The sequence below is a fragment of the Acartia tonsa genome, chromosome 14 (assembly GCF_053477335.1).
Source record: "Acartia tonsa isolate MP-2025a chromosome 14, ASM5347733v1, whole genome shotgun sequence".
Taxonomy (NCBI): Eukaryota; Metazoa; Arthropoda; class Copepoda; order Calanoida; family Acartiidae; genus Acartia; species Acartia tonsa.
In genome coordinates, this window is record NC_137273.1 from 34411244 (window position 1) to 34437139 (window position 25896).

Here is a 25896-nt window from a genome sequence, read left to right on the forward strand (position 1 = left end):
CTTTCTCACTTTTTTTCAACTTTTTTTCTCTCTCTTTCTTTCTCGCTCTTTCTTTCTTTTTTCTCTTTTTTGTCTTTCTTTCTCTTTCATTCACTTTCTTTCCTTCTCTTTCTCTCTCTTTCTTTCTTTCTCCTTTTTCATTCTTTTCCTTTCTTTCTTTCTCTTTTTTTATCTTTCTGTCTCTTTCATTCTCTCTCTTTCTCTTTCATTCTCTCTTTCTTTCTCTTTCATTCTCTTTATATCTGTTTCTTTCTTTCTTCTCTTTCTCACTTTTTTTCAACTTTTTTTCTCTCTCTTTCTATCTTTTTCTTTCCCTTTCTTTCTTTCTATTTCTTTCTCTCTCTTTTTTTTTTATTTCTTTCGCTTTCATTCTCTTTCTTTCTTTCTCTCTCTCTTTTTCCTCTCTCTTTCATTCTCTCTCTTTCTTTTTCTCTCTTTCTCTTTTTTTATCTTTTTATTTCTTTCTTTCTCTTTTTTATCTTTCTTTCTATTTCATTCTCTCTCTTTCTTTTTCATTCTCTTTCTTTCTCTTTTTTTATCTTTCTCTTTTTTTTACTTTCTTTCTCTTTCATTCTCTTTCTCTCTCTTTCCTTCTCTTTCTCTTTTATTCTCTTTTTTTTCCCTTCCTTTTTTTTCTCGCTCTTTCTTTCTTTCTCCTTCTTTTTCATTCTTTTTCTTTCCCTTTCTTTCTTTCTCTCTCTTTTTCTTTTTTTATCTTTCTTTCGCTTTCATTCTCTTTCTTTTTTTCTCTCTCTCTTTTTTTCTCTCTCTTTTATTTTCTCTCTTTCCCTATCTTTCTCTTTTTTATCTTTTAATTTCTTTCTTTCTCTTTTTTATCTTTCTTTCTATTTCATTCTCTCTCTTTCTCTTTTTTTATCTTTCTCTTTTATTCTCTTTCTTTATCTTTTTTTCTCCCTCTTTCTTCCTCTTTCTCTATCTTTTTCTCTCTCTTTTTTTCAACTCTCTTTACTTTTAATGTACTTTTCTCTTGATGTACTATGTATTGTCCATATGTGCTTAGCTTAAACATTTTAGTGATAGTACGTAGTAGTGAAATGTATTGATTAATATCTAACAAAAAAGAAAAATCTTCAAAAAAGGTGTATCAACTTTTTCACTTTTTATTTAAGATAGCTAGCCGGTTCTTTTGGTAAGTAGTAGATGTAAAATTTTTCATAGAATTCAGATATTCAATCGTTTTTTTTTGTAGACCTCTTATTTTTTAAGTAATTTAAGTTTTTTAAAAAGAAATTAAGTCGATTTTAAGGTACTAAAACGCAACAAAAAAAAGAAAAAAAATGGCCATTATGAACAAAAATAGTAAGATCTTTAATTTGAAACCTTACTTTTTGAATTTTGTCATGTAATTATTGAAAAAATTGATTTTTTAAACCCACGAGAATAAAAACTTTGAACTTAATTTTATCATTTCACAGGTAAAAAAATATGGGTTCATATATACCTTTAGAATCAGAAAAAATATTACGAATCCATTGTAAGCAAAATTGAAAAAAAGTAAAAAAATACAAAATGAAAAAATGGCCTATTGTATTTTGTTGTACAGGCAACACTTTCGTCATCCCCTAGTTACCCCCTCTTTACCCCCTTCCCATTTCTATTCTCAATTCAAAATATAAGGTGGTTGCCTGTATAATATAATATAATATAATATTTTCCTATAATTCCTTTTATTGTAGTTTATAAACTATATTGTAAACTTTTTATTTCAATTTTGCTTAGAATGGATTTGTAATATTTTTCTATTTCTAACAGTATATATAATGCCTATTTCTTATGCCTTGGTAATGATAAAATTTAGTTCAAAGTTTTTATTCTCGTGGGTTTTAAAAAATCGTTTTTTTTTTCAATAATTACTTGACAGAATTGAAAAAGTAAGGTGTCAAATTAAAGATCTTACTATTTTTGTTCATAATGGCCATTTTCTTTCTTTTTTTTGTTGCATTTTAGTACCTTAAAATCGACTTAATTTTTTTTTTTTAACTTAAATTACTTCAAAAATAAGAGGTCTACAAAAAAACCGATTGCATATCTGAATTCTATGAAAAATTTTACATCTACTACTTACTAAAAGAACCGGCTAGCTATCTTAAATAAAAAGTGAAAAAGTTGATACACCTTCTTTTAAGGTTTTAAATGCCAACATGTAAAAACAAGGATGACGATATCCATAGTGAAGCGAAGCTCTGAAATGGTAGACAAACGAACAGTAACATTTGTAGAGTGTCAAAAATGAATGAGCAAAATATAAATGTATAAGTCGAAACAAAAGTGCAAGTAAATTTGTAGCAAAAATTCTTAAATACAGAATAATATTAAAGTATATACTTACATTTTTAGGACTTGATTATAGCATATTACCTTCTTGTAAACTAGAGAATCATCATTCCAAAAATCAGATGAATAGGATAATTATATCATAAAATTTTTTTTTCAAAAAAGGTTAATTATCAACATGTTTTAAATGGACGTATGGGCATTCTGATTACGATTACAGAGTTGCTACGCATCTTAAATCGTAAAAAACTGTTATAGGAATCACCATTTAAAATTTGAAAACGATAGGACACTTCTAACATGTCTAAATTAAAGAAAAGACCAACCGTTTAGGATATTAATAATAGGAAAGCTTCGCTTTTAAAAACCTTAAATAGTCCAATAGAGTTAATGCTAATCTTTCTAGACTATGTAAAAATTGATAATGTTTTAAAAAGGGTAGTTGCACGAAGTGCATTTAAACTTTAATTTAGTGAACTGCATATTTTTTTCTGTTCAATAGTTTAAACTACATATATAGGACATACCCATATTTGACAGAATTTCAATTTTCTACAAGGTAGTTTTAAAAATATCAAGACTTGGAAATCATATTTTTTGGATTGATTGCCATTTATTGTAATACAAATTTTATATGTTAGATGGCATTTTTGCAACTATTCCTTTTAAGACAAAAATCATGAAAATTTTTGTTTCAGAAAACTACCAAACAAAATGGAGGAAATGGTTGACAATCAGGGAATAAGGGATGATGTCTCCAGCAATAGTGACACCAATATTAGCAGGGATATAAGGATAAATAAAACTTAAAAACTATTGAACAAAAAGTTAAGATTAGATACCTAATCAAATCATAAACTAGCGCTGATCTGTGATTTTTATTCTGTTTTCTGTTCATCAGGGGGGGAGGGGACATTCGACTGTAAATTACACTGGTACCTAAAGTTTATATAATTTTTGGGGACTTTTTTAAAATCTGTATTTATTAGTTGGTTCAAGCTTATCAATTAATATTTATATTCTACAGCAGGGGTAATTATACCATATTGGCGATTTACACCAACTTAGGGGCGCAACCATGCACAGTGAGGATCTCCAAACAAAGATCGTGCAATCAAGGGGTTGATTGTCTGCTATGTAGTGTACCAGGGGTATGAGGTGAAAGACCAAGAGTCTAGCAATGAGTTGACAAGTTGACTGTTCAGCCCAGGTGCAACTCACCCATACATCATACACCAACGAATTGTCCATTGTCTTATCCCTTAAGATCCCTGCCTGTCAATATATCCTTATAATTTGATTGTTACTAGTGATACTAGAGAAGCTCACCCTAGTGCTGCTGCCAATACAAATACAAATAGTCATGAAAGAGTGGATGACGGAGGTAAGGGGGGGGGGGGGTAATGAAACCATCTCGTAATCAATGCGTAAATGGCACTTAGAATCCGAATTTCGTTATAAAACTTGGCCTGTGTAATGCTTGGTAGGTCTATTTTCCCAAAATGGAACTACATGCCTGACCGACTGACGGACCAAGTAAGTTGGTTCAATCATCGGTATTACCAGGAGGGAGTGACGTACGTAGAGCTGTTTATTACGCTACGTCTTCGGGGATTTTTACTAAATTTTTATTGGCTGGTTCATTAAGTTGAATGTCCAAACGATTCAACCGCTAATTATAATCTACCTACAAAAGGAATAATATTGTGTAGGTATAATCATTGGGAATGTACATCAATTTATCGCCTGTTGTCTTATTACTTTAGATCCTTGATTACCATTATATTTTGAAGGTACTCCTGATTCTCAAGATGGTATGGAGAACAGCAACGATGCTGGTTATGACACTACTGCAGATGGTGATGATACCACTAATGATGAACCTGCAGCTGCTCCCATTGCTAGATGCGGGGTGTGTGAAATACCTCTCAAGAAACCTACCTCACATTATGGAGGTAATGGCGCTTAGTCCATCCCCAATGATGTTAAACAAATTTACCCAATCTCATAATCATTTGAAATCTTGACACAACTACCTAGTATGGAACCAATTAAGCAAAATTCTAAAAAGTCCCTTAAGATTTTTAGCCAAATAAGATAATATGGTTACAAAATTTTAAGTTCCTGTTTAGTATAAAATCAAATGTCCCCTACCTTCCTGCTTTTAGAAGAATTAGGATGACCAACAGTAACACCCAATAGACGAGAACGTTTGCCAGTTTTGAAAGAACAATGGCAATGCCCACTAAAATTCTAAAAGCCTACTTAAGTGATTTACCCTTTGTTGAATTGATATTAAAGGTAATCTTATAGGACATACAAAAAGACATCCTGTTACTTTATAGCACAAGAAAGTTAAAAGTTCAATTTTATTTTAGGAATAACCTGCTTGTCATGTAGAGCATTTTTTAGGTAATTTTGATACATAACAATGCTACTCTATAATTTACTTTTCTGTGTGACCGTCCGTCAGTCCGTAACACTAAGGGGGAAAGGCTGTTAGTCAAGAATAAGATATATGGCTGTATTTTTTGGGAAGATTTCTTTTACCATTAAAAATGCATTAAATAATTTACTTTGTCATTCTATCTATGATGCAATGGCGGAGCCTTAACCATATGGAGCTCTGTGTGTCTTCTACCCTGTATCCTATATAACCTAACCTGACCTCAATTAAATCAAAAATAACTTGTAATTAAGCGGGTGGGGAGGGGGCCGGGGGGGGGGGGGGGTTTCTGTGCTCGAGTAGGCACTTTGTGGGAAACCACCCAGCTTTCTTATAAATCCAACTTGTTATTAGGCGAGGTATCCAGAAAGGAGTGAGCACCATGTGTCTGCGTGGTGGCACCTGTTCTGTTAGAGGAAATTCTCGCAAGATTTGCTCCAACTGCAGGTACCTAGATAGATTGGTGACAATTATCAGGGAGGGGACATTGGACTGTAAATTATATTGGTACCTTTAATTATAGTATAATTACTTTCTTTCATTTGTTTGCTTTGAATTGTAAATTATATTGGTACCTTTAATTATAGTATAATTACTTTCTTTCATTTGTTTGCTTCGAATTGTAAATTATATTGGTACCTTTAATTATAGTATAATTACTTTCTTTCATTTGTTTGCTTTGAATTGTAAATTTTACTGGCACCAAATTTTCTCATTCGTTGGCTACAAAAACTTTGGGTACTTTTAACGATATCTTGATGGTTGGTTAAAAATAAAAGCAGTGTTTAAACTTTTCAATAATTTTAAAAGGAACTAAACCTAAAACTAAAGGAAATGAACAAAAAAACTAACATACATCAAACGTTAATGCGTTTTACATTAGTATATTTTTAGTAGCGAAGCTAATCTATACTTAGCTTTGTCTGTCTGTCTGTCTGTCCGTCCGTAAAGCAATAAGAAAAATGTGATTTTCTCTGCTGCTATTTAAGAGAAATTGCTGATATTGTTTAGTGAATATAACAGGTTCCCTCTCTTTCACTCCTTTGGATGTTGTCCTTGTACTTTTAGAAATGTTATAAAAAAATTTTCTTATAGTTTTTATTAAGAATGCGAAAATGTTTTGAGAATGGTATGAGCGAGAATAAGATTCTGTCAGAGGACCAAAAACAGGTTAAATCCAATTCTTAGTAGCGAAGCTACTCTATAAATTACTTTGTCCGTTAGTAAGTCCGTAACACTATGGGGGAAATGTGATTTTCTTAGCTGCAAGATAGGCGGCTTATTTTTTGTGTGACGATTCTTATAACCATTAGTACACAGTATAGAATTTACTTCGTCCGTCGGTCTTTATGTCATGCCTAGTTTATAACTTTTTACTTTATAATATTTTTAATTAAAATCGGCCTCCTGTTTCAGGTGCTGCAGGCCTCCAGGTCCACTCTGGACAGGTAAAAAATCAAATTTTTTATTTGAATAGTTAGAGGTCAACTTATAAAACAGAATATGCATCTTTTTTTATTTTATTGACATATTTGTAGAAAAAAATAAAATTAATGTGTCAATTAACATCTTTAAAGGTTCATATTCTGTTTTAAAAGTTGACCTTTAACTCTTCAAATAAAAAATTTGATTTTTACCTGTCCAGAGTGGACCTGGAGGCCTGCAGCACCTGAACCTGGAAGCAAATTTTTAATTTTTTCTTTAATTTTGTCAATAATATCAAAAAATATGCATATCCTGTTTTATAAGTTTATCTCTAACTCTTCAAATAAAAAAGAGTGGACCTGGAGGCCTGCAGCACCTGAACCTGGAGACCGATTTTAATTTTTTCTTCAAATATGTCAATAATATCACAAAATATGCATATTCTGTTTTATAAGTTGACCTCTAACTCTTCAAATAAAAAACTTATTTTTTACCTGTCCAGAGTGGACCTGGTAGCCTGCAGCACCTGAACCTGGAGGCCTGCAGCACCTGAACCTGGAGGCCGATTTTATTTTTTCTTCAAATATCTCAATAACATCCAAAAAGATGCATATATTGTTTAATAATTTGATCTCTAACTCTTCAAACAAAAATTTTTCAAAAATTTTACCTGTCCAGAAACCACCTTCCAGCCTGCAGCTCCTGAACCTGGAGACCTATCCAAAAAATTATTAAAGATACGTGAAGTACTACCCAAAAGTAAACTTTTATCCCAAATAATCTGTAGTCCCACATCAATACCTAACCTAATAATCACGGATTACGCGAAAGTGGCAAAACTTCCCCCCCCCCCTTATTGAAAAAATCTATTTTGTTGAACCCCGTTTAATCAAAACTTTGAACTTTTGGAGCTCGTTATGAATGGGTTAAAAAAAGTAAAAAAGTTAGGACACGTTTTTTCTGAGAAATTGGATAGTAACTGAGCTAAACATCGTTTTTTTAGAATTTTATTTGATGGAGAAAAATCAACCTATAATGCATTGTTTGTTTTAATCAGGTTAGATTTAGAAAACTTCATGCGAAGAAGGCCAACAGTCAGACTCAGCAGTCTTCAGCAGCAATCACCAGTCATATAGGAACAGCTAACCAGAGACCAGAAAATCCATTGGAACTAAGTTCAGAAAACTCCAGCGTCCTGGACCTAAGTGTGGAAAACTCCATGAGTATTGGACTGAATATAGAAAACTCAATAAGCATCGGTCTAATAAGTTCAGAAAAGCCAAAAATCAACCGGTTGAGTTCAGAAAATTCAATCGGCTTTGGGTTCAGTAGTTCAGAAAACTCGATGAACGCAATGCAATGTTTGCCAAGTACCTCAAAACCCGCGCAGTATAAATCATCTTTCAGTAATACCTTCCTGAATTCCTCAGAGAACAGCTGTTTCACGGATAACACTAGTAGCAGTGTTCAGAGTATGCCAGGTATGGGTAATAGAAAGTGTAAATGGACGTACAGAGAACAAATGTTTCTTTTAAGCGAAGCTACTCTACATTTAGGGCCTGTCCGTCAGTGACAGATAGCTCTGAATGTTAAAAATCTTAACCATTCAAAACTTTGCATGATGTACATGTAACAGTGAGTTACAATTCAGAAAGTGTAGCAACCCTACAATTAAGACCAAAAAGTCAATTTTATATATGATGATTTTTAATTATACGTATGTTGCCATCTTCATTGTTTGGACTTTATTGTAGTTTAGACTTAAGAACGCACTTGACACATATCCCTTTTATCTGCCATACATATAATTTCAAGCTTCCATTTGTCCATCAATGCTTTTATGTGCTTTGCTAATACTACATCTTGTCATTTGTTCATATTGTAGAATATTGTAGAATAATGCCCAATTACCTATCTTTTACCCTGAAATTGTAGGAAGCAACAAACACCCTTCTACTGGTATTTCCATTCCCCCTTCAAACCATCAAAGAATATTGGGGGCAAGAACAAGATATATTTCTGAAAGCAGTGTTTCTCACTCACAAGATTTCGACCATTTTAGATCTCTTCACATGTATAATGGTCCACCAGTGGGTGGCACTAGTTTTCTAAACATTGGCAACAAATTTAGAAATACCTCATGGAGCAACAACTGTGATACAACTAGAAAAAATGAAAAAGTAGACAAGGGTACAATATTATATCCTAGAAATAATTTTAGTGAAACATCTTCGAGTGATAGCAGTCAGCCGTTAAATTTAGGAAATTATTACACAACTGAAAATTATATGAATGCAACGCCTGAAAGAACTTACCAAAAGCTACACTCCCAAATCTCAACAAATTCACATAAAAAAGGATATTTTTCATCCATCAGTAGTACTGACAGGTCAAACAAAAGTACATGTAGCACACCAGAGAAAAGTAGGAATGTCTACATACCCTTGAGAAATTTCAGTGAAAATTCATCCACTTTTCATAAGGATAACAGTTTGGGCGTTCCTCAAGGTGATATACTAGGAGCTAATATAATGAATGAGGATGCACAAATGGAAGCCATTAATACATCCAAGTCAGCTGATGGTTATGCGCAAGCACAAGGTGGGCGGGTGTATTTATAACAGCTAAGGAATTCCTTTCAGTAAAATGTCGCTGGAAGATACAACCCCATCCCTCCCCTCCTCCCCGGAAAGATTGTTTGAAATGTCAAGTTTTGCGACTTGAATCACCAAAAAATTGATAATATAGGTAAATTATATATATTTTTTTTTGTTGGGGAGAAGGGATTCCCAGAAACATTAGGCATAATCAAGAAATATCTTATTAATTACCACTTCTGCGCATTAAAATTATGGTTGGAAAAGTTTAGACACTGCTAGTTTATACCAATCAATAAAAATTTAATTAAAATTTCTATCGAAGAATGACATAGATTCCTTTTGAAAAGGTATCCAGTATATAATTTACCTTATAATGTCCTCTCCCTCCTTATGCTGAGGAAGGGATAGGACACTGTAAATTATACTGGTACCCAAAAGTTTATAAACTCCTTTTCTTATTCGTTGGCTCAAAAACTTTGGGTACTTTTAGTATATCTTATTTGGTTGGTTCAAACTACCTTTGCAACCAATTTTTCATATACACAAGTTGTAATGTATTTATGGTAGTCTTCATTGGGGCTCACGGTTGGTCCCTCAGATGTCAAAACTTTATTTTAGTGTTTGGCCAAAATGACTTTGCAATTGTATCTGTAAGTACGTCTAATAACACCCTTTGCTATTTTTAAAATCCTAGAAAATTTTTTTTGCAAGAAAATTGCATAAATTCGCAACCTTTTTTAGAACCACTACATAACTCGAGTTTTAAAACTTTTTATATAAAATCCTTTTTACAAAAAATATCAATAATTACTTAAAATTAAACCTGAAAGAAAAAAAATCTCATTACACGTGTTAATTTGCATGTTTTAGGTCTTTTTTTGAGGAAAGTATAACTTCCACATTTTTGACAATAATTATATTTTTTTAACATTTCAAAGTAAAATATAATAAAACTTAAACGATTTTTCTTGAATTATCAGTTGAAAATTTCATCAAACATGCAATTTAAGTGATGAAAATTTAATAGAATCATTTTTTGAATGTTTAGAATTACCAATTTTCTACATTTAAAACAAAATGTTAACAAAATTTAAAAACATTTTAACATATAACTTCAAAAATCAATAACATTTTATAAAAAGATGTTTCAAAAAATAATTCATTAAAAGGTATTAAAATGCATTTGAAATTACTTAAAATTAAAACGAGAACATCTCTTTACACTGTATTCTGTGTGATAGAGTTTAAATGACATGATTATTGAATGAAATATTTCCTAAACTCATTAAGCCTTTTTGTGACTATATTAAAAATAATTTATTTTGTTTTGTATTGTTTTTTTATTCAAATATTTGACAAAATTTTCCCTACGTCAATAAAATAAAGTCAGTTTTTTACTGTTTCCAGGTTTTTCTTTATAATTATAACAATTAAATATAATATAAATCTTCATTATCTTTTATTTGAATTATCATACACATTAAAATGTAAAGTATAAGCTAGAATAGCACTTTTTTCAACGAATATTTTAATGACATTATATCAAAATAATTCCTCTTAAATATCACACAACATATGATTGGGAAGTATAGCCATTTCTTGGAGGTATAATATTTACAAAAATACCATTAATTCTGTTTTTATCAGAAGTTAAAAAAATTGAACAATTCTAAAACAATGGTTGGCTGTCTAGATATTGAGTACACTAAGACTACGGCTCTGTTCTATTGAAATAACGTTGCAAAAAGAGGGGTTCTGAAAGTAATCTACCTAATTATTTTTAAAGAACCAACAAGTACTGTCAGTATCTTTTTTCTTGTAATCTAGCAGACAATCAAATCATAACACAATTTTCATGATAAAATATTCAGGTTTCTACTTCACATTTTAAAAAATATACTGATCAATAAAATGTTCAAAATTTTACTTTGTACTAATTGAAAAAATATGTTGTAATTCTTATTTTAAAGTTACATTTTTATCCCTGACAAAATCATAGACGACTTTTAAAGGCATCTTATCTAAACTTTTTGAAGAAAAACTTAAAAACGTTAATTAAACTGTTTTTAACCTATTTTTAAAACATATATCAAAAATATACTATGACACCAGTAGAATTAAACTGCAGAGCCTAAATTTGAATTAAGTCCCCAATAAACTTTTTTGAGGGGATTTAAAAATTAATTTTACTGTTGCTGTGGTCATTTTTGATCAGAGCAAAAGGTCTTTTTTTATTTGGGTAAAATTCGTAGCTTTTAGAGTGTTTTGCTTCATATATATAGTATTCTGGTATAGAGTAAAATTAGGCCTTTTGATTTCATCTAAATTAATTCATTAAAAACTTAATTCTTTACAATATATCAATGAATTAACTTTATCGTGCTTGTTTTCCATCACTTATTTAAAACACAAAAAAATTGGCTGTAAAGGGTTAAATAGTGAAAGATGACAACAAACATTTACGCAATACAACAAATTTTTTTTTGTCACATATACAAATATGATAAAATATAAGATTATTCAAACTTATTTTTTTAAATATTTTTAAAAAGCATGTATCTTTTATGTGTATAGTTTTCATTCTTTTCATTTTAATTAAATAAAAATTATTTAACTACATTGGAAATAAGTCACTTTGTGAAAACACTCTTTTTTGAATTGTAAAAAACTGAAATGAAACAAGGCTTCTAATTGGTTCAGACTTTAGAATAATATGTTTTATTTTAATGTTAAATTTCTTCTTTATAAATTATTGTTTTAGAAAAAAAATTAATTGCATCGAACAGAGTAGAGTTTTTATTATTGTATTGATATAATCTGAATCACATCAAATTGTTCTGTAAGAAACAATTTAACCCTAAACTAAAAAATGCTTTTGCTTCCATCAAAATGATCACAGCAACATATAAAATTGATTTTTAAATCCCCCAAAAAAAGTTTATTGGGGACTTAATTCAAATTTGGGCTCTGCAGTCTGATTCTACTTGTGTCATAGTATATTTTTGATATATGCTAAAAAAATAGGTTAAAAACAGTTTAAGTATTAAAACTATTTTCTTCGATTTTTCTGAAGTTATTATCGCATTCTATGGGTTTTTTATTATCATTTACTTATATCGAAAGTGCCAAACATTGTACCCTAACTTATTCATTTAATAAAAAACCAAGCGTGGGCTGTATATAAATATATCGTCCATTGTCTTATTTCTTATGATCCCTGTAAATAAATACACCCTGTGACCAGGGAACAAAGTATCAGTCATCATGTTTGGAACTTTTGGAGACGTTAAGACCACCCAGTCGCTGCCGCCGATTAAAACAAAGAAAATGCGAGCGGCACAATTTTCCGATATCAACAAATCAACCGCCGGCGCCGACCGAAAATCAAATGATGATGAAGAAAGAACAGAAAATACAGGTTTAAAAATAACTTCAACTTATTCCCTAAAGTGCCGCAAATTTTTTTACCTCCCAAAATTTTTACCTTTGGGGGGGGGGGGTAAATTACAGGGTTGTCATTTTGGGCGGGGAAGTTTGGGCCGCCCAATATAAGGTCCTATTGGGCAGTTTTGGGCACCCCCCGTTTGGGGGGAGAGAAAAAGGGGAGGGGGTGGAAAAAGAGGGGGGGCGGGTCTATTTTTTGGGTGATATCCTTATACAAAAGTAACAGGATGTGTGCCTGTTTGTTTTTACCGAAGGATCTCGCTAACCGCTGAACTGATCGGGTTCTCCTAAACAGGGTAGCTTCTCATAGGTTCTGGGAAGGTTTATAACTATTTTGGGGGAGGGTACCACCACCCTCCTAAGAGAAATCGCCCCTGGAAAAAAATTACACCCCCCCAAAAATTTTTTAAACTAAAAATAAAAATTGGGGGAGGCAACCCACCCCCAAAAAAAAAAATTATTCCCCCCAAATTTTTTTTTACTTTTTCTTTTCAAATCTAATATAATAATAAGGTTATCAAATTTACTCTCCCCTCCTCAAGTGCCCCTAGAGGCCTCTAAGGCCGTAGCCAATAGCTAACTATATAAATTAGTAAGCTTTTTTGTATCTAGAGAAGGATTTCGCTAACTGCTGAACCGATATGGTTCTCCTTTCCAGTGGAGCTTTTTTAGGTCCTGAGATGGTTTTAGGCTATTTTATTTCTAATAATAAGTCTCGGTATGGTTTTAGGCTATTCTATATCCTTTTTATATGCTTTTTACGACATTTGCCCAAAAAGGGTGCCCAAAACCACTTTTGGGCGCCTAAAACCCTTTTGGGCAATTGGGCTGCCAAATATCAAAAAAAGTGCCTAATATGACAACCCTGGGTAATTATAAAACTTACTCGGTCCGTCTGTCTGTCGGTCATGTTACAAAACTAATACTTTCTATTTTATAAAGATTTTTATCATAACCTTCTTTCTTCTCTCTCTCTCTTTTGATCACAAAAAAAACTGCATGTCACTTTGTCCGCTGTCCACCAAAAGGGTAGTTTCACCAAATGCATTTAAACTTGAATTTAGTGAACTGCATATTTTTTCCCTTTCATTGGTTAAAACTACATTTATAGGGCATATATTTAAAAAACTTCAATTTTCTACTATGTAGTTTTAAAAATATCAAGACTTGAAAATTTCATTCTTGTAATGTATGAAATTTAAAAAGCTGGATCATTTTCTCAAAAACAGCATGACGACTAATTTAGTGATGTCTAATTGTTTGTTATTTATTGTAATACAAAGGGGGGGGGGGGGGGTATTAATGCAACCATCTCATAATCAGTAAGCAAATGGCACTTACAATTCGAATTTCGATCTGAAATTTTTCATGAGTAATTCTTGGTAGGTCTATTTTCCCTAAATCGAACAAAAAGTTGAAAAAGTAACGGCTAACGGCTCAGCCGTTTAGCCATTTTTTGGCTATTTTTAGGGCAAATCTGCCATAAATTATGTAGGAATCAACTTTTTGAAACATATTTTTGCTTTAAATCATGTGAAATGATACAAAAAAATCATTTTTAGATTTCTAGTACCAACAACTAGCGGCTAGAACAGTTTGAAAATGTTTTGGAGCAGCATAGAGTATTATCATGTGGAGATAGGTTTCGTGATGATTTCCCTTGAAATAGTTTTAAAAATGGCTAAACTGCTGAGCCGTTAGCCGTTACTTTTCCAACTTTTTGTTCAATTTAGGGAAAATAGACCTACCAAGGATTACTTATGCAAAATTCCAGATCAAAATTCGAATTGTAAGTGTCATTTGCTCACTGATTACGAGACGGTTGCATTAACCCCCCCCCCTTATATATGTTTGATGGTATACTTGTAACCTATGCTTGAAATCAGATTTGTGAAATGCACTTTATGCAACTATCCCTTTGATTTTTTGGGTGCTTCGCTACTTGTTAATAATATTATCCTTTGTTATTAGAATACCAGACGGTCATGGAAATTGCTCTGAAGTCTGATGCAACCCATATTAATGAATATCTTTCTACTGAAGAGCTTAACTTCCTAGGTATATCTTTTAAAACGCTAAATTTTTCTAAAATTAGGGTCGGTCCGTCCGACTGTCCGTCCGTCCGTAACGGATAGCTCTTCGTTAGTTTAGATATATTTTGGAATTGTCCTATGGATTTCAAACTTGGCATGGTGAATCGTAGTTGTAAAGTAAACACTCTACAAGTGTTACTGTTCGTCTGTCCACCGTTTCAGAGCTTCGCTTTTTGGATGTTGCCATCCTTGTTTAAATGGATACGTACTAGTGGCTGCTATAAAACCCTTTGAAAATATCCAAGGGGGGGGGGGGGGTGTAACCGATAGGCTATGCCTCATATTGTATAGTATAGCGAGAACATTAATCTCCCCCTCTTTTTCCAGGGTCTATTGAGTTTTGTTCCCCCCCCCCAAAAAAAATGTCTTGTATCTCCTTGATTGCATGTCTGTACACAAAAAGACATTAATGTTTTTTAAAATTTTTGATAGGCATTATGTTTTATTAGAAACTAATCTTTTTCTATCTAGGACACTGGAATTATGAATTCTGGAGAGTATTTAAATCTGTCTCGCTGGGAGAAGGTGACTATATTTTATTACCAAATAATAAAAAGAAATGTTGTAATGTAAAATGGTGCAAAACTACACGTATTCCATATATCCATTTTTTCAGCCGCTATAAGAGGTTTGAATGAGGCCCGGGAGAAAAAATTCATATCGCCCGAGTTGATTCTCACCGTGCTTGCAGCACAGAACGCCAGATTATCAAGTAACCCATATTTTTAATTTTTAACCGCGACCGTGGCTCAACACGTAGCGCACCCGCTCGTCGTCGGGGAGGTTATAGGTTCGAATCATGGTCCGACACCGCCTCATAATTAGAGACGTTAAAAATGGTTCATACTTCTGCTATGTCAGGACATAATTAGTTGGTAACCCTGGGTTCTCTTGATAATCACTTGAAATCGAACGAGAAACCCGATCCAATTAGGTAATAGGTAATAACCCACATTTTTAGTTTTAACCCGTGGTCATGGCTTATGCCTACAAAGAGAGGGGTATGTTTCTGGTAAAATCCGTAAAGGTGTGTGTTTTAAGCTTTAAAAATAGTAGTAGAACGATAATATTAACTAAATATGTGTATTTCTTATTAAAAAGAACCATAGACAATTTTTTTTCTTAAAGTTAACATAAATTTTTATCGTTCTACTACTGTTTTTAACTTATAGCACACTAGCGGCTGCGCCCCTAGCATCTAGGGCTAAATAAGGGCAGAAAAATAGCTTAAAACCATACCCAGACTTATTTATAAAAAATAAAATAGCCTTAAAACCATCTCAGGGCCTATACAAAGCTTTGCTCTAAAAGAGAACCATATCGGTTCAGTGGTTAGCGAGATCCTTCGCTACAAACAAAAAAGCTTATTACTTTATATTATAGGATAACCTTTACGGATTTTACCAGAAACCTACCCCTCTCTTGGGAAAATTTATTATCATCTTTGAGATGTAGATCAATTTATCCTCCATTGTCTTATCGGCTAAGATCCCTGGAAATTACAGAAACACTTAAGAAACTAACGGATTTTTAAAAAACAAATCTTTAAAAAACTAATTTAGGATATTGCTTCACTTTGATGCTGAAAGAATTAGATGATCATGATAAGAAACAACTGGCAAGGTATGTTTACACTAGCGGTTACGACCCTAGAGGCTTCTAGGGACGCGTAAAAGTGGTTTTTTTCAATCTATGTTAAAATCAGCTGTTCACCAAAAATATTTTTTTCTCCGCTAGATATTGTTTGTTATGTTTTTAACCAAAAATATCAACAGGGCGACATTTTTATTTTTTTATTTTTGGCGATTTCTGTTGGTATGGTGGTTGTACCCTCCCCCAAAATAGCTATAAACCTTCCCAGGACCTATGAGAAGTTACCCTGTACGTAAAGAAGAACCATATCGGTTCAGCGGTTAGTGAGATCCATAAATACAAACATGAGACAATCAAACAGACATCTTTTTACTTTATTTTAAGGATTAGACGTCTTACTTAAAATAAGCTGTAACCAACAACTGAATTAATTCGAGAGAAAAAAAAAACACTAAACCTTACGTGAGGCAGCGCTTCATATTAAAGACGACCTTTTTATCTGACCTCAAAAAGTTCTTTCCAATTTATTTTTTTTCCCTTACCTAAGAAGTTACTACAGAGGTCTACAAATTCATGTACATAATTTTTGCTGTCTATCTCTACTGCCTAAAAAACGACAGGCCTTTGATATTAACAAGTAATGTTAGAACGGTAGTACGGCAATATGCCTTTCAAAAGCCTTATGGCTAATTTTATCAAGTACATTTCCCCTTTTGTTCAGAATGAATGTAGAGTTTATAAATTTAATAGATTGAGCTGCATTTAGTATTTTAGTTCAGAAATTACTTAGACAAAAAAATACCTTCATCATTTTCTGTGGGATTATGGTCAGGCTTGTTCAATACTAATATTCAGGCCTACATGTATCTAGGTAAGAAACTGTTATAATGGGCATTCTTGTTTAGGGGGCCTCTGGTAGTTTCATCATTTTCTGTGGGATTATGGTCAGCCTTGTTCAATTCTCATATTCAGGCCTACATGATTCTAGGTAATAAGCATCTTCCTTGAGGCTAGTTTCATCCAACTTAAAGCAGCCCTTCAAGAAATACAACGATTTAACAGCTGAAAGACTCTGCCACACGAGGACACTGTATTTCTTGCAGGATTCCATTAAGGAATTTAACAATGTACAAATAAATGGTTATACACAAAATGCCACCACTACTAGTTTGGAACCAACCAATTATAATTCAATAGTAGAATCTTCCCAAAGTTTTTGAGCCAACGAATAAGATAACGTGGTTATAAAACTTTGGGTATCAGTGTTGATGATAGTCCTCCCTGGCATTTTGCGGCAAAGGTTTTTGTCTGAAAAAATCCTTTCTCGTATTCATTCGAATCCGGTGGATAGGAACCGGTTCTCATCCATACGAAAAAACTATGTCTAGCATTGTATTATATCCAGCTTTCTACGAATATAAAAATGTACAATCATAAGATTAAAACCAGTTATTTTAGCCCATGACTTCGGCACCTCGGGGCTAAAAAACTGGTTTTAATCTTATAATTGTAATGTACATTCTATATACCCGGCAAACCTGCACCAAACTACCTGTTCTGACAGCCATGTCTCCCGTTTGGGTTTCCCCCACGGGGCTGGCCTAAAGGGCTTTTAAGTCAGCCCCTGTCAGCTCTGGAGGCCTTGGAGGCCTTTCAACTCCAACCCTCCAACATCACCCCCCCTCCTCCCCTCATCCTCTCTGGCGACATCCATCCAAATCCTGGTCCCAAATACCCTTGCTCTACCTGCTCCCGCAACATTACCCGCTCCTCTGGTGCCTTCCTCTGTAACTCCTGCCAACTTTGGGTTCATCCTAAATGTTCCCTCCTCTCATCCAAATCCGAATACAATTCTAACTGGTCCTGTCCACCCTGCATCTCTGCCTCCCCTACCCCTTTCTCACCTATCTCCCCCCAACAACCTACACCCCCACCTAAATCCCGTAGCCCCAAATTCAGCGTGGCCATATTCTTCAGTATACTGAAAATCTTCAGTATTCTTCAGTATTTGGAAATTGGGGCTTCAGTATTTTCAGTAAATACTGAATATTCAGTATTTGAAAATTTTATTCAGTATTTTTCAGTTTTTGGAAATTTTCATGATTCAGTAATTTCATTATTTCTTAAATTCCAAAAAAATTTGCTCAAATAAGATGTTTATTTAAGTAGTTGATGTCAGATTTTTTTCGGCGCTTCGCGCCTCACTTTACTTTCCTTTGAATTACCCTATAACTTTGTACATTAATTTTTTTTTTTTTTTTATGGTAATATACATTTTTTTCAATTTCATCTCTAATATAAATTTTTTAGATATTTGAGATGCTTTTATACAGTATTTTTTTGTCTATTAATAGAATGAATAATCTAAGGTGAGTACTTTGCATGATTATCGAAGGTAAAGTTTTTTAGCATGCTCTTAAAGGAAGCCTGCAAGAAATACCACGCTTTAACTGCTGAAAGACTGCTACAATTAGACCAAATACCCCAAATTTGAAGCCTTCAGCTTCTATAACAAAAAAGTTCTAGGCATTTTAAAATGACATTTTATGTACAATGGAAATTTTGAAAGAATTGCAATGCTCATGTTGAAAACTTTAAAATTAAACTACGTGGCCTAGAAACAAAATTATAAGCTTATTTTTGTCATAAATTTAGGTTTCCAGTAACTAATTATATTTTTACAATAAAAATACCCATTTTTATAGTCAAAATCATTAAAAAAAATTAAGTTTTACTTGCGTTGTACCGAATGTACTGTAGCCAATCAGAAGGCTGAATCAGCTTAACAACCAATCACAGCTAAGCTTGTATTAGTTTACCCCTTTGTTTCCGCTATGATTTTCGTTTAAAAATGCAATTTAAATTGAATTTTTTTCATAGATTTTGACTATGAAATGTGGTGTTTTTATTGTAAAAATGTTATCAGTTACAGGCAATCTAAGTTTCTGACAAAGATAAGGTTATAATTTTATGTCTAGGCAACGTAATTTAATATTGTTTTTTCTTTTATGAGCATTGGAAATCTTTCAAAAATTCCATTGTACATAAAATGCTATTTTGAGATGCCTAGAACTTTTTTGTTATTGAAGATGAAGGCTTATAATTTGGGGTATTGGGTATTCTTGTGGCAGTCTTTCAGCAGTTTAAGCGTGTTATTTCTTGCAGGCGTCCTTTAACCATAGACGTCCAAGGGGGGGGGTAAAGTGGCGATTACCCCCCCCCCAAAACAAATTTTTCATTTTACCCCCCCCCATTCATAATTTACCCCTACCCTGAGGGGTGCCTACGGCACCCCCAACCATTTAGGAGGGGGTATTTACATCCCCCTAAACAATTTTGGGGGGGTAAATACCTCCCCCAAAATAAAAAATCTCTGAACAAAGAAAATTTTTGCGCACTTCGCGCGCATTTTTAATACTAAATACCTATTTAATAAAATTTAAATTACCCCTCCAAAAATTTTACCCCGGGGGTAAATTTTGGGGAGGGTAAACAAAATTTACCACTGCCAACAGATTTCATGGGGGGTAATTACCCACCCCCCACAACAAATTTTACCCCCGGGGTAAAAATTTTGGGGGGGGGGGTAAAAAAAAATTTGCGGTGCGCTTCGCGCGCCATTTTACCCCCTCCAAAAGCGAATTATCCCCCCCTTAAAAAATTTCCTCCCCCCCAAAAAAAAGGTTGGACGTCTATGCTCTTAACTCAACTAAAAAGTATTTAAGTTTTGTAATCATTTAAAATATTTATCAGTCATTTTCTGCTTAATTGGTGCAAGAAAATCTAAGAGGCAAAATTAAAAGATCTTTAAAATATCCCACTAATAACAAAGCTATGATGATATGAAATTTTGAAATGAGGAATCATATAAAAAAATACTTATTCAGTATTTGTATTTTTTTGTTCAGTATTTTTTCTTATTTTAGGATTCAGTATTTTCAGTATTTCCTTTTTTTTCTTCAGTATCAGTATTTTTTTGGTTGTGGCCACACTGCAAATTTCCATGTCCTATCTGTTCCTTAGGTGTTACTAAATCCACTGGCTCCTTCCAATGTAACTCCTGCCTCCAATGGGTCCACCCCAAATGTTCCCTCCTTCCATCCTCCACCCACTACTCTCCCTTCTGGATATGCCCCTCCTGTTCCCCCCAAAATTCCCCCCCTCCCTCACCCTCCACACCCAACTCCCCATCTCCCCCACCTTCCCCAACAGCACCTCCATCACCACCACACCCTCAAACACCCCCGCCCCCTCCTCCCCCCACCCCTGCCCCCCGCAAACCACCTGGTAAACCTTTCATCCTCCAATTCAACTGTAATGGTCTCCTTACCACCCAAGATGAACTCCACAACCTTATTTCAACCCTTAACATCCCAATTACCTGCCTCCAAGAAACTAAACTCTCCTGCAAATCCAATCCTAAACCTCTCCCTGGCTATAACTTCATCAGGAAGGATCAACAAGACCGACCTGGTGGAGGAATAGCCTTCCTCATTGCCGAAGACATCCCCTTTACACACCTTAACCTTAACCACCTCTCCAATGGCCCCCTTGAGGTTGATGGCATCCAAATTTCCTGCAATGGCTCCCCTCTACAAATCATCAACCTTTACCTCCCCCCACACTCCTCCTGCCCCCCACAATACACCCCTGACTTTAACCTCCTTTTTGAAAATCCAAATGACCTTATCCTAGTCGGTGACTTCAATGCCCACAACCCCGCCTGGAACTCAATCACCCTTGACCAATCTGCCATGAATCGTGGGGAGGCTCTGCTGGAAGCTCTCAATGAGAGCAGCCTCTGCCTCCTCAACGAGGATTCCCCTACCCGCCTTCCCCCCAACGGCCAACCCACATCCCCTGACCTTTCCCTATGCTCTGCCCACCTTGCCCTTGATTTCTCCTGGCACACCCTCACCACCCTCCGCTCTGAACACCTCCCCATTCTCCTCTCCCTCCCTGAAATCACCAGAACCCCCCGCCCTGTTAAAACCTTCCACAACTTCCATAAAGCAGACTGGGACACCTTTACCCTTGAAACCGAAACCCTCTTTGAAGACCTTCCTGACTCTTCCTCCTGCTCCCAAGGTGAAGCCACTTTTCGCCAAATCCTTCAAACTGCCTCCAAACACACTGTCCCTGCCGGCTTCATCAAAAACCAAAACCCCTCCCTCCCTCAGTCTGCTAGACCCCTCATCCAGCAAAGAGACTCCTTAAGAGAAACCAACCCCCATGATCCTCAAATCCAAATCCTTAATGACCAAATCTCCTCAATAGTTAACCAACATTCCAACAAAAAATGGCAAGAAACCCTTTCTAAATCTGACCATAGAACAAACCCTTCCAAATTCTGGTCCCTCCTCAAATCCCTTTCCGGCAAAAACAACTCCCCTCCCTCCAACCAACCCATTTCCTTCAACAACAACAAAGTCCACACCTCCCACCTCCACATTGCTGAATCCTTCACCAGTCAATTCACCTCTGTCTCCCGCCACACTTCAAACCCTTTCTCCAGAAAAATCATCCGCAAAATTCGCCGCCGTAACCACCTTAACAGAGACTTCCAACCTTTCACCCCTGCCCTTGTCCTTGAAGCAATTAAAAATTCCTCCAATTCCTCTACTCTTGGCCCTGACAACCTTAACATCCTTCACCTCAAACACCTTGGTCCAAATGGCATTTCCTACCTCACTAAACTTTTCAACCTCTCCATCTCCGCTGCTATCATCCCTGCCATTTGGAAACTATCCAAAATCATTGCCCTCCTCAAACCTGGTAAACCCCCTGACCTTTCCACCTCCTACCGCCCAATCTCCCTCCTCTGTCCTGCAGCAAAAGTCCTTGAACGCCTACTCCTTCCCTACCTAAAACAATCCCTTTCCACCCACCACTCACAACACGGATTTAAACCCCTCCACTCCACCACCTCCTCCCTTCTAAACCTTTCCACCACCATTGCCAATGGCTTCAACCAAAACCTCCCTCCCAGCCGCACAACTGTTGCCTCCATCGACCTTTCCAAAGCATTTGACTGCATCCCCATCCACCTCCTTCTCCAAAAAATCTCCTCCTCCAACCTTCATCCTAACATCATCAGATGGCTGTCCTGCTACTTGCGTGGCAGGATGGCTTTCTGTTCCTACCAAAACACCAATGCCTCTCCTAAAATCGTCCACACTGGTGTCCCCCAAGGCTCTGTTATTTCCCCTGTCCTCTTCAACTTCTACATAGCAGATGCCCCCCACATTCCCCCTGTCCTCTTCAACTTCTACATAGCAGATGCCCTCCACATTCCCCCTGCCCTCACCTCCTCCTATGCCGACGACCTTAACTCCTTCCACTCCTCTCCTGACATCCCCCAGTCAGTTGAATCCATCAACTCCCACCTCTCCTCAATCGCTGACTGGGCCTCCTCCAACGGCCTCTCCATCGCCCCCAACAAATCCACTGTCACCCTCTTCACTCCCGACCGCAAACACCAATCCAACCTCCATCCTCAAGTCCAAATTAACGGCTCCACCCTTCCCCTTGAGAAAACCCCTAAAATCCTTGGAGTTACCTTTGACACCTTTTTCAATTTCAGTTCCCATGTCTCCACCATTTCCTCAAAAATTTCCTCCCGCCTTAGAATCCTCAAATGTCTGGCTGGCACCAAATGGGGCCACCAGAAGGAGACCCTCCTCACCACCTACAACACCCTCCTCCGCCCCATCACCACCTATGCCTGTCCTGTTTGGTTCCCTAACACCTCCAAAAACAACATTGACAAACTCCAAGTCCTCCAAAACCAAGCCCTCCGCATCTGTACTGGTTCCAATAAAAAATCTCCTATCAGCCACCTCCACCAAGAAACCAAAATCCTACCAGTACGGAACCACCTTTCCCTGTTATGTTCCCAGTACCTGGCCTCCTCCCTCCGTCCATCCCATCCATCCTTCCACAACGTCACAACCCCCCCTGGCCCTAGATCCAAAAAATCCACCCTTCAATCCATGTTCCTTCCTACCCTACAACCTTTTCTTTCACCCGACAACACCCTCCTTCCTACAAACTACAAATCCACAATCTCCAGACTCCACACCTCTGCTGTTACCCAAGCCATAAATTCCTACCCCCCAAATCCTGTCCTCAACCACGCCACCTCTGACATCAACCCTTCCGAGACCCAACTTCCCAGGCACTACAGAACCATCCTCTCCCAATTAAGATCCAACTATTGTCCTAAACTCCAAAGCTACCTCCATTCCATCAACGCTTCTCTTACCCCCAACTGCCCATCCTGTCCCGCCAATCCTACCCCAGAAACTGTCCAACATCTCTTTTCCTGCCCAAATAATCCCACAAATCTCACTCCCATGGACCTTTGGCTAAATCCCTCCCATGTAGCTGCCTTCCTCTCCACCCATCCAAGTTTCACTAGTCTTCCTCCCCTCCTCCGCCCCCCTCCAGAGCCCCCACCATAAGCCCCCCCACCATCCTTCTGATGACAACCCGGAACGGAAACGGACAAAGAACAGCCAATACAACTACAACAACAACATTCTATATCCGCGGAAAGCTGTTTATAATACGATGCGAGAAATAACTATTCTTTAATTTTGACGAAAAATGGGGTCAGATGGACCATCTATATATATTATGAATATTGTGGAGGGTGGATAAATCAAAACTCTTGAGATTTAAATTTGTCACGCTTTGGGAAAAAGCAGAAATTTCTTAAGGCAAAATTTTCTGCAAAATTAGGGGTCAATGAAGAATCAGTAAGATAGTAAGTTGACTGCTGATTATTTAAAAAAGGAATAGTAGCTTTTGCAAAATTCTGTAAAGTATTTTGTAAGATATCAGTCAAATGCGCTTATTAGGTCAAACTGTTTTAAAATATGCGTTTTATTATACTATGCGTTTGGTCAACATTAAAGACAGTTAGACTTTATAAGCGCATTTGACTGGAATTCTGCTCACACTTTTATGGAATATTGCGAAGGCTACTATTCCCTTTATTGTTTATATTTGTATGTTAGGTGAAAAAGATGAAGAAATAGGCAAGGAAATTGATTTCCAAATGTACCCGAATGATAAAGTTAGTGATGCATTACCTCTCCAAAACGACTTCAGGAATGTTACTGTTTATTTTAGGGTTGGCGATCCTTCCAATTTTTGGGTCGTATTCGTATTCTTACAAAAATCCTCCCCCCCAAAAAAGCGGATTAATCCGTGGATTGCGGGGTTTTTTTTGCGGATTTTGGATTGCGGATTTTGGCAATATTTTTGAAGGTCTTTTTAAAAATAATCTAGCCCATACAGCGGCCTTTTTTTAACCCATCTTTAAAGCTACTGTGAAAATAAAATACAAAAAGAAACAATAAAATACTTTTTTGGTTTTTGTATGCCACATTTTAAATTTTTTAGTGCTACAAAAGTCATCAAAATTAACTATTTGAATCCGCAATATGAATTGCGAATTGCGGATTTTGGTACAAAAATTGGGCAGATTGCGGTTTTCGGATTCGGAATGCCAAAAAGGTATAACGAGTATGATTTAACACTTTTTAAGCACCTGGATGTAAAAATGTACCAGGACTTACCTGGATTTTGTATGGCTCCTGGGGCCTCCAGGACGGATAGATCCTGGGGGGGGGGGGGGAGGGGCGTCTTTAAGTCATCAACGGCCTTTCACCTCCCAGTGAAAAGCATAAATGTCGTTCGAGGATGTTTGTTTGTCTCACTCCCCTCTCCCATTAGAAAATAGATAGCGTACTTATGTCTCCCTCCCCTCCTACCCCAAGTGCCCCTAGAGGCAAGAAGGGGGCGTATCCGATAGTTTAGTAATAGTAGTAAAATAAATAGTACATTGTAACAGACTACAACATCAAGAAATCAACAGTTCAATAAAAACATTACACCTCATAAAAGATCATAAGGTAAGTCACCATTTTATAAAAAGTAGTAAGGATTTTTGTCTTAAGCTGAATACTTCGATAACTACTGAATTGAATGAGTTCTTTGGGGACTAGTGTAATAAACAGCCCATTGCCCCCTTCCTTACTAGCTGATGTCATCAAAGAATATAAAGTATAGAATTGAAAACCTTGAATATCACTTGGAAAATTGAAGAAAAGTTACTCTTGCGCATTAAAAATATTATCTCAAACTTTAACTGTACAGTTGTCCAGTTGGTACAATACTTACCTTAAGAATATTTTTTAAAGAAAATATATCGATAATTATTACATATATTTTACGAAATTCACGTTAATATAATTTTATTTATGGTTTTGTACATAATATAAAGTTTTAATCCATTGTGTATTCTAGAAAGGGTGTTGGATGCGGTCGTTCTGGCTTTTAGTAAATGATTAAAGGGCATTTATTTTAATAATATATATAGTTAATTTCTGAAATTCTACTTTTTGGTCTTTCAAAAGTTCCAATTTTATTTCTGGCTACCCAGGCAGAATCTTCTACCTGGATTCTATTCTATACTTTATCTTCTTTGCCCAAGCTTGATATTTATATAACTACTGAATTGAATGAGTTCTTTGGAGACTAGTCTAATAAACAGCCCATCCTTCCTGGCTACCTTTAGATGATGTCATTGTTGTGCCAGCTGGGAGTTGGCTACATATTTCTCTCTAAAAAACCGGTTTTTAATTTCAGATTCTGTCTATTTTGGTTCCCCTAATTTTGACCCAGATCCCAGATAGTTCCAGCTACCACCAGGTCGACAAAATTCTTGGCGTTCATAAAACCTGCAAGTCTCTTCTTAGGTAACTATCGGCTACGCCCCTGGAGGCCTCTAGTGGCACTTTAAATGTTTGTTTTAAAAAAAAGGATACGTAACATATATATGTTGCGTTCAAGTCTCTATGTAAAAACAAGATAAGATTTTTTGTGATTTCTCTTGGGAGGGTGGTGGTACCCTCCCCCAAAATAGTTATAAACCTTACCGGGAGGTAAGTGGTTAGCCTGATCCTTCAGACAGACAAACACACATCCTCCT

At 35.7% G+C, this 25896-nt stretch overlaps 1 protein-coding gene across 6 annotated transcripts in view; it reads left to right on the forward strand.

Annotated features, from left to right (window-relative positions):
- LOC145306509 (uncharacterized) overlaps positions 1-25896 on the forward strand; it is an 84489-nt gene that overhangs the window by 51898 nt on the left and 6695 nt on the right. For 5 of the 6 annotated variants that reach the window (XR_013875032.1, XR_013875033.1, XR_013875034.1 and 2 more), the window contains exons 10-22: positions 5096-5188; positions 5848-5911; positions 7224-7647; positions 8102-8767; positions 12011-12184; positions 14182-14268; positions 14775-14828; positions 14920-15015; positions 15866-15926; positions 16802-16884; positions 23918-24008; positions 24754-24817; positions 25554-25663. Coding sequence is in view for 2 of the 6 variants with exons in the window: in XM_080148647.1 (XP_080004773.1) it covers positions 5096-5188; positions 5848-5911; positions 7224-7647; positions 8102-8767; positions 12011-12184; positions 14182-14268; positions 14775-14828; positions 14920-15015; positions 15866-15926; positions 16802-16884; positions 23918-24008; positions 24754-24817; positions 25554-25663 (2067 nt within the window). In the remaining 4 variants the exon portion in view is untranslated. The remainder of the gene's footprint in view (positions 1-5095; positions 5189-5847; positions 5912-7223; positions 7648-8101; positions 8768-12010; positions 12185-14181; positions 14269-14774; positions 14829-14919; positions 15016-15865; positions 15927-16801; positions 16885-23917; positions 24009-24753; positions 24818-25553; positions 25664-25896) is intronic. The other variant, XM_080148649.1, reaches the window with a different exon arrangement.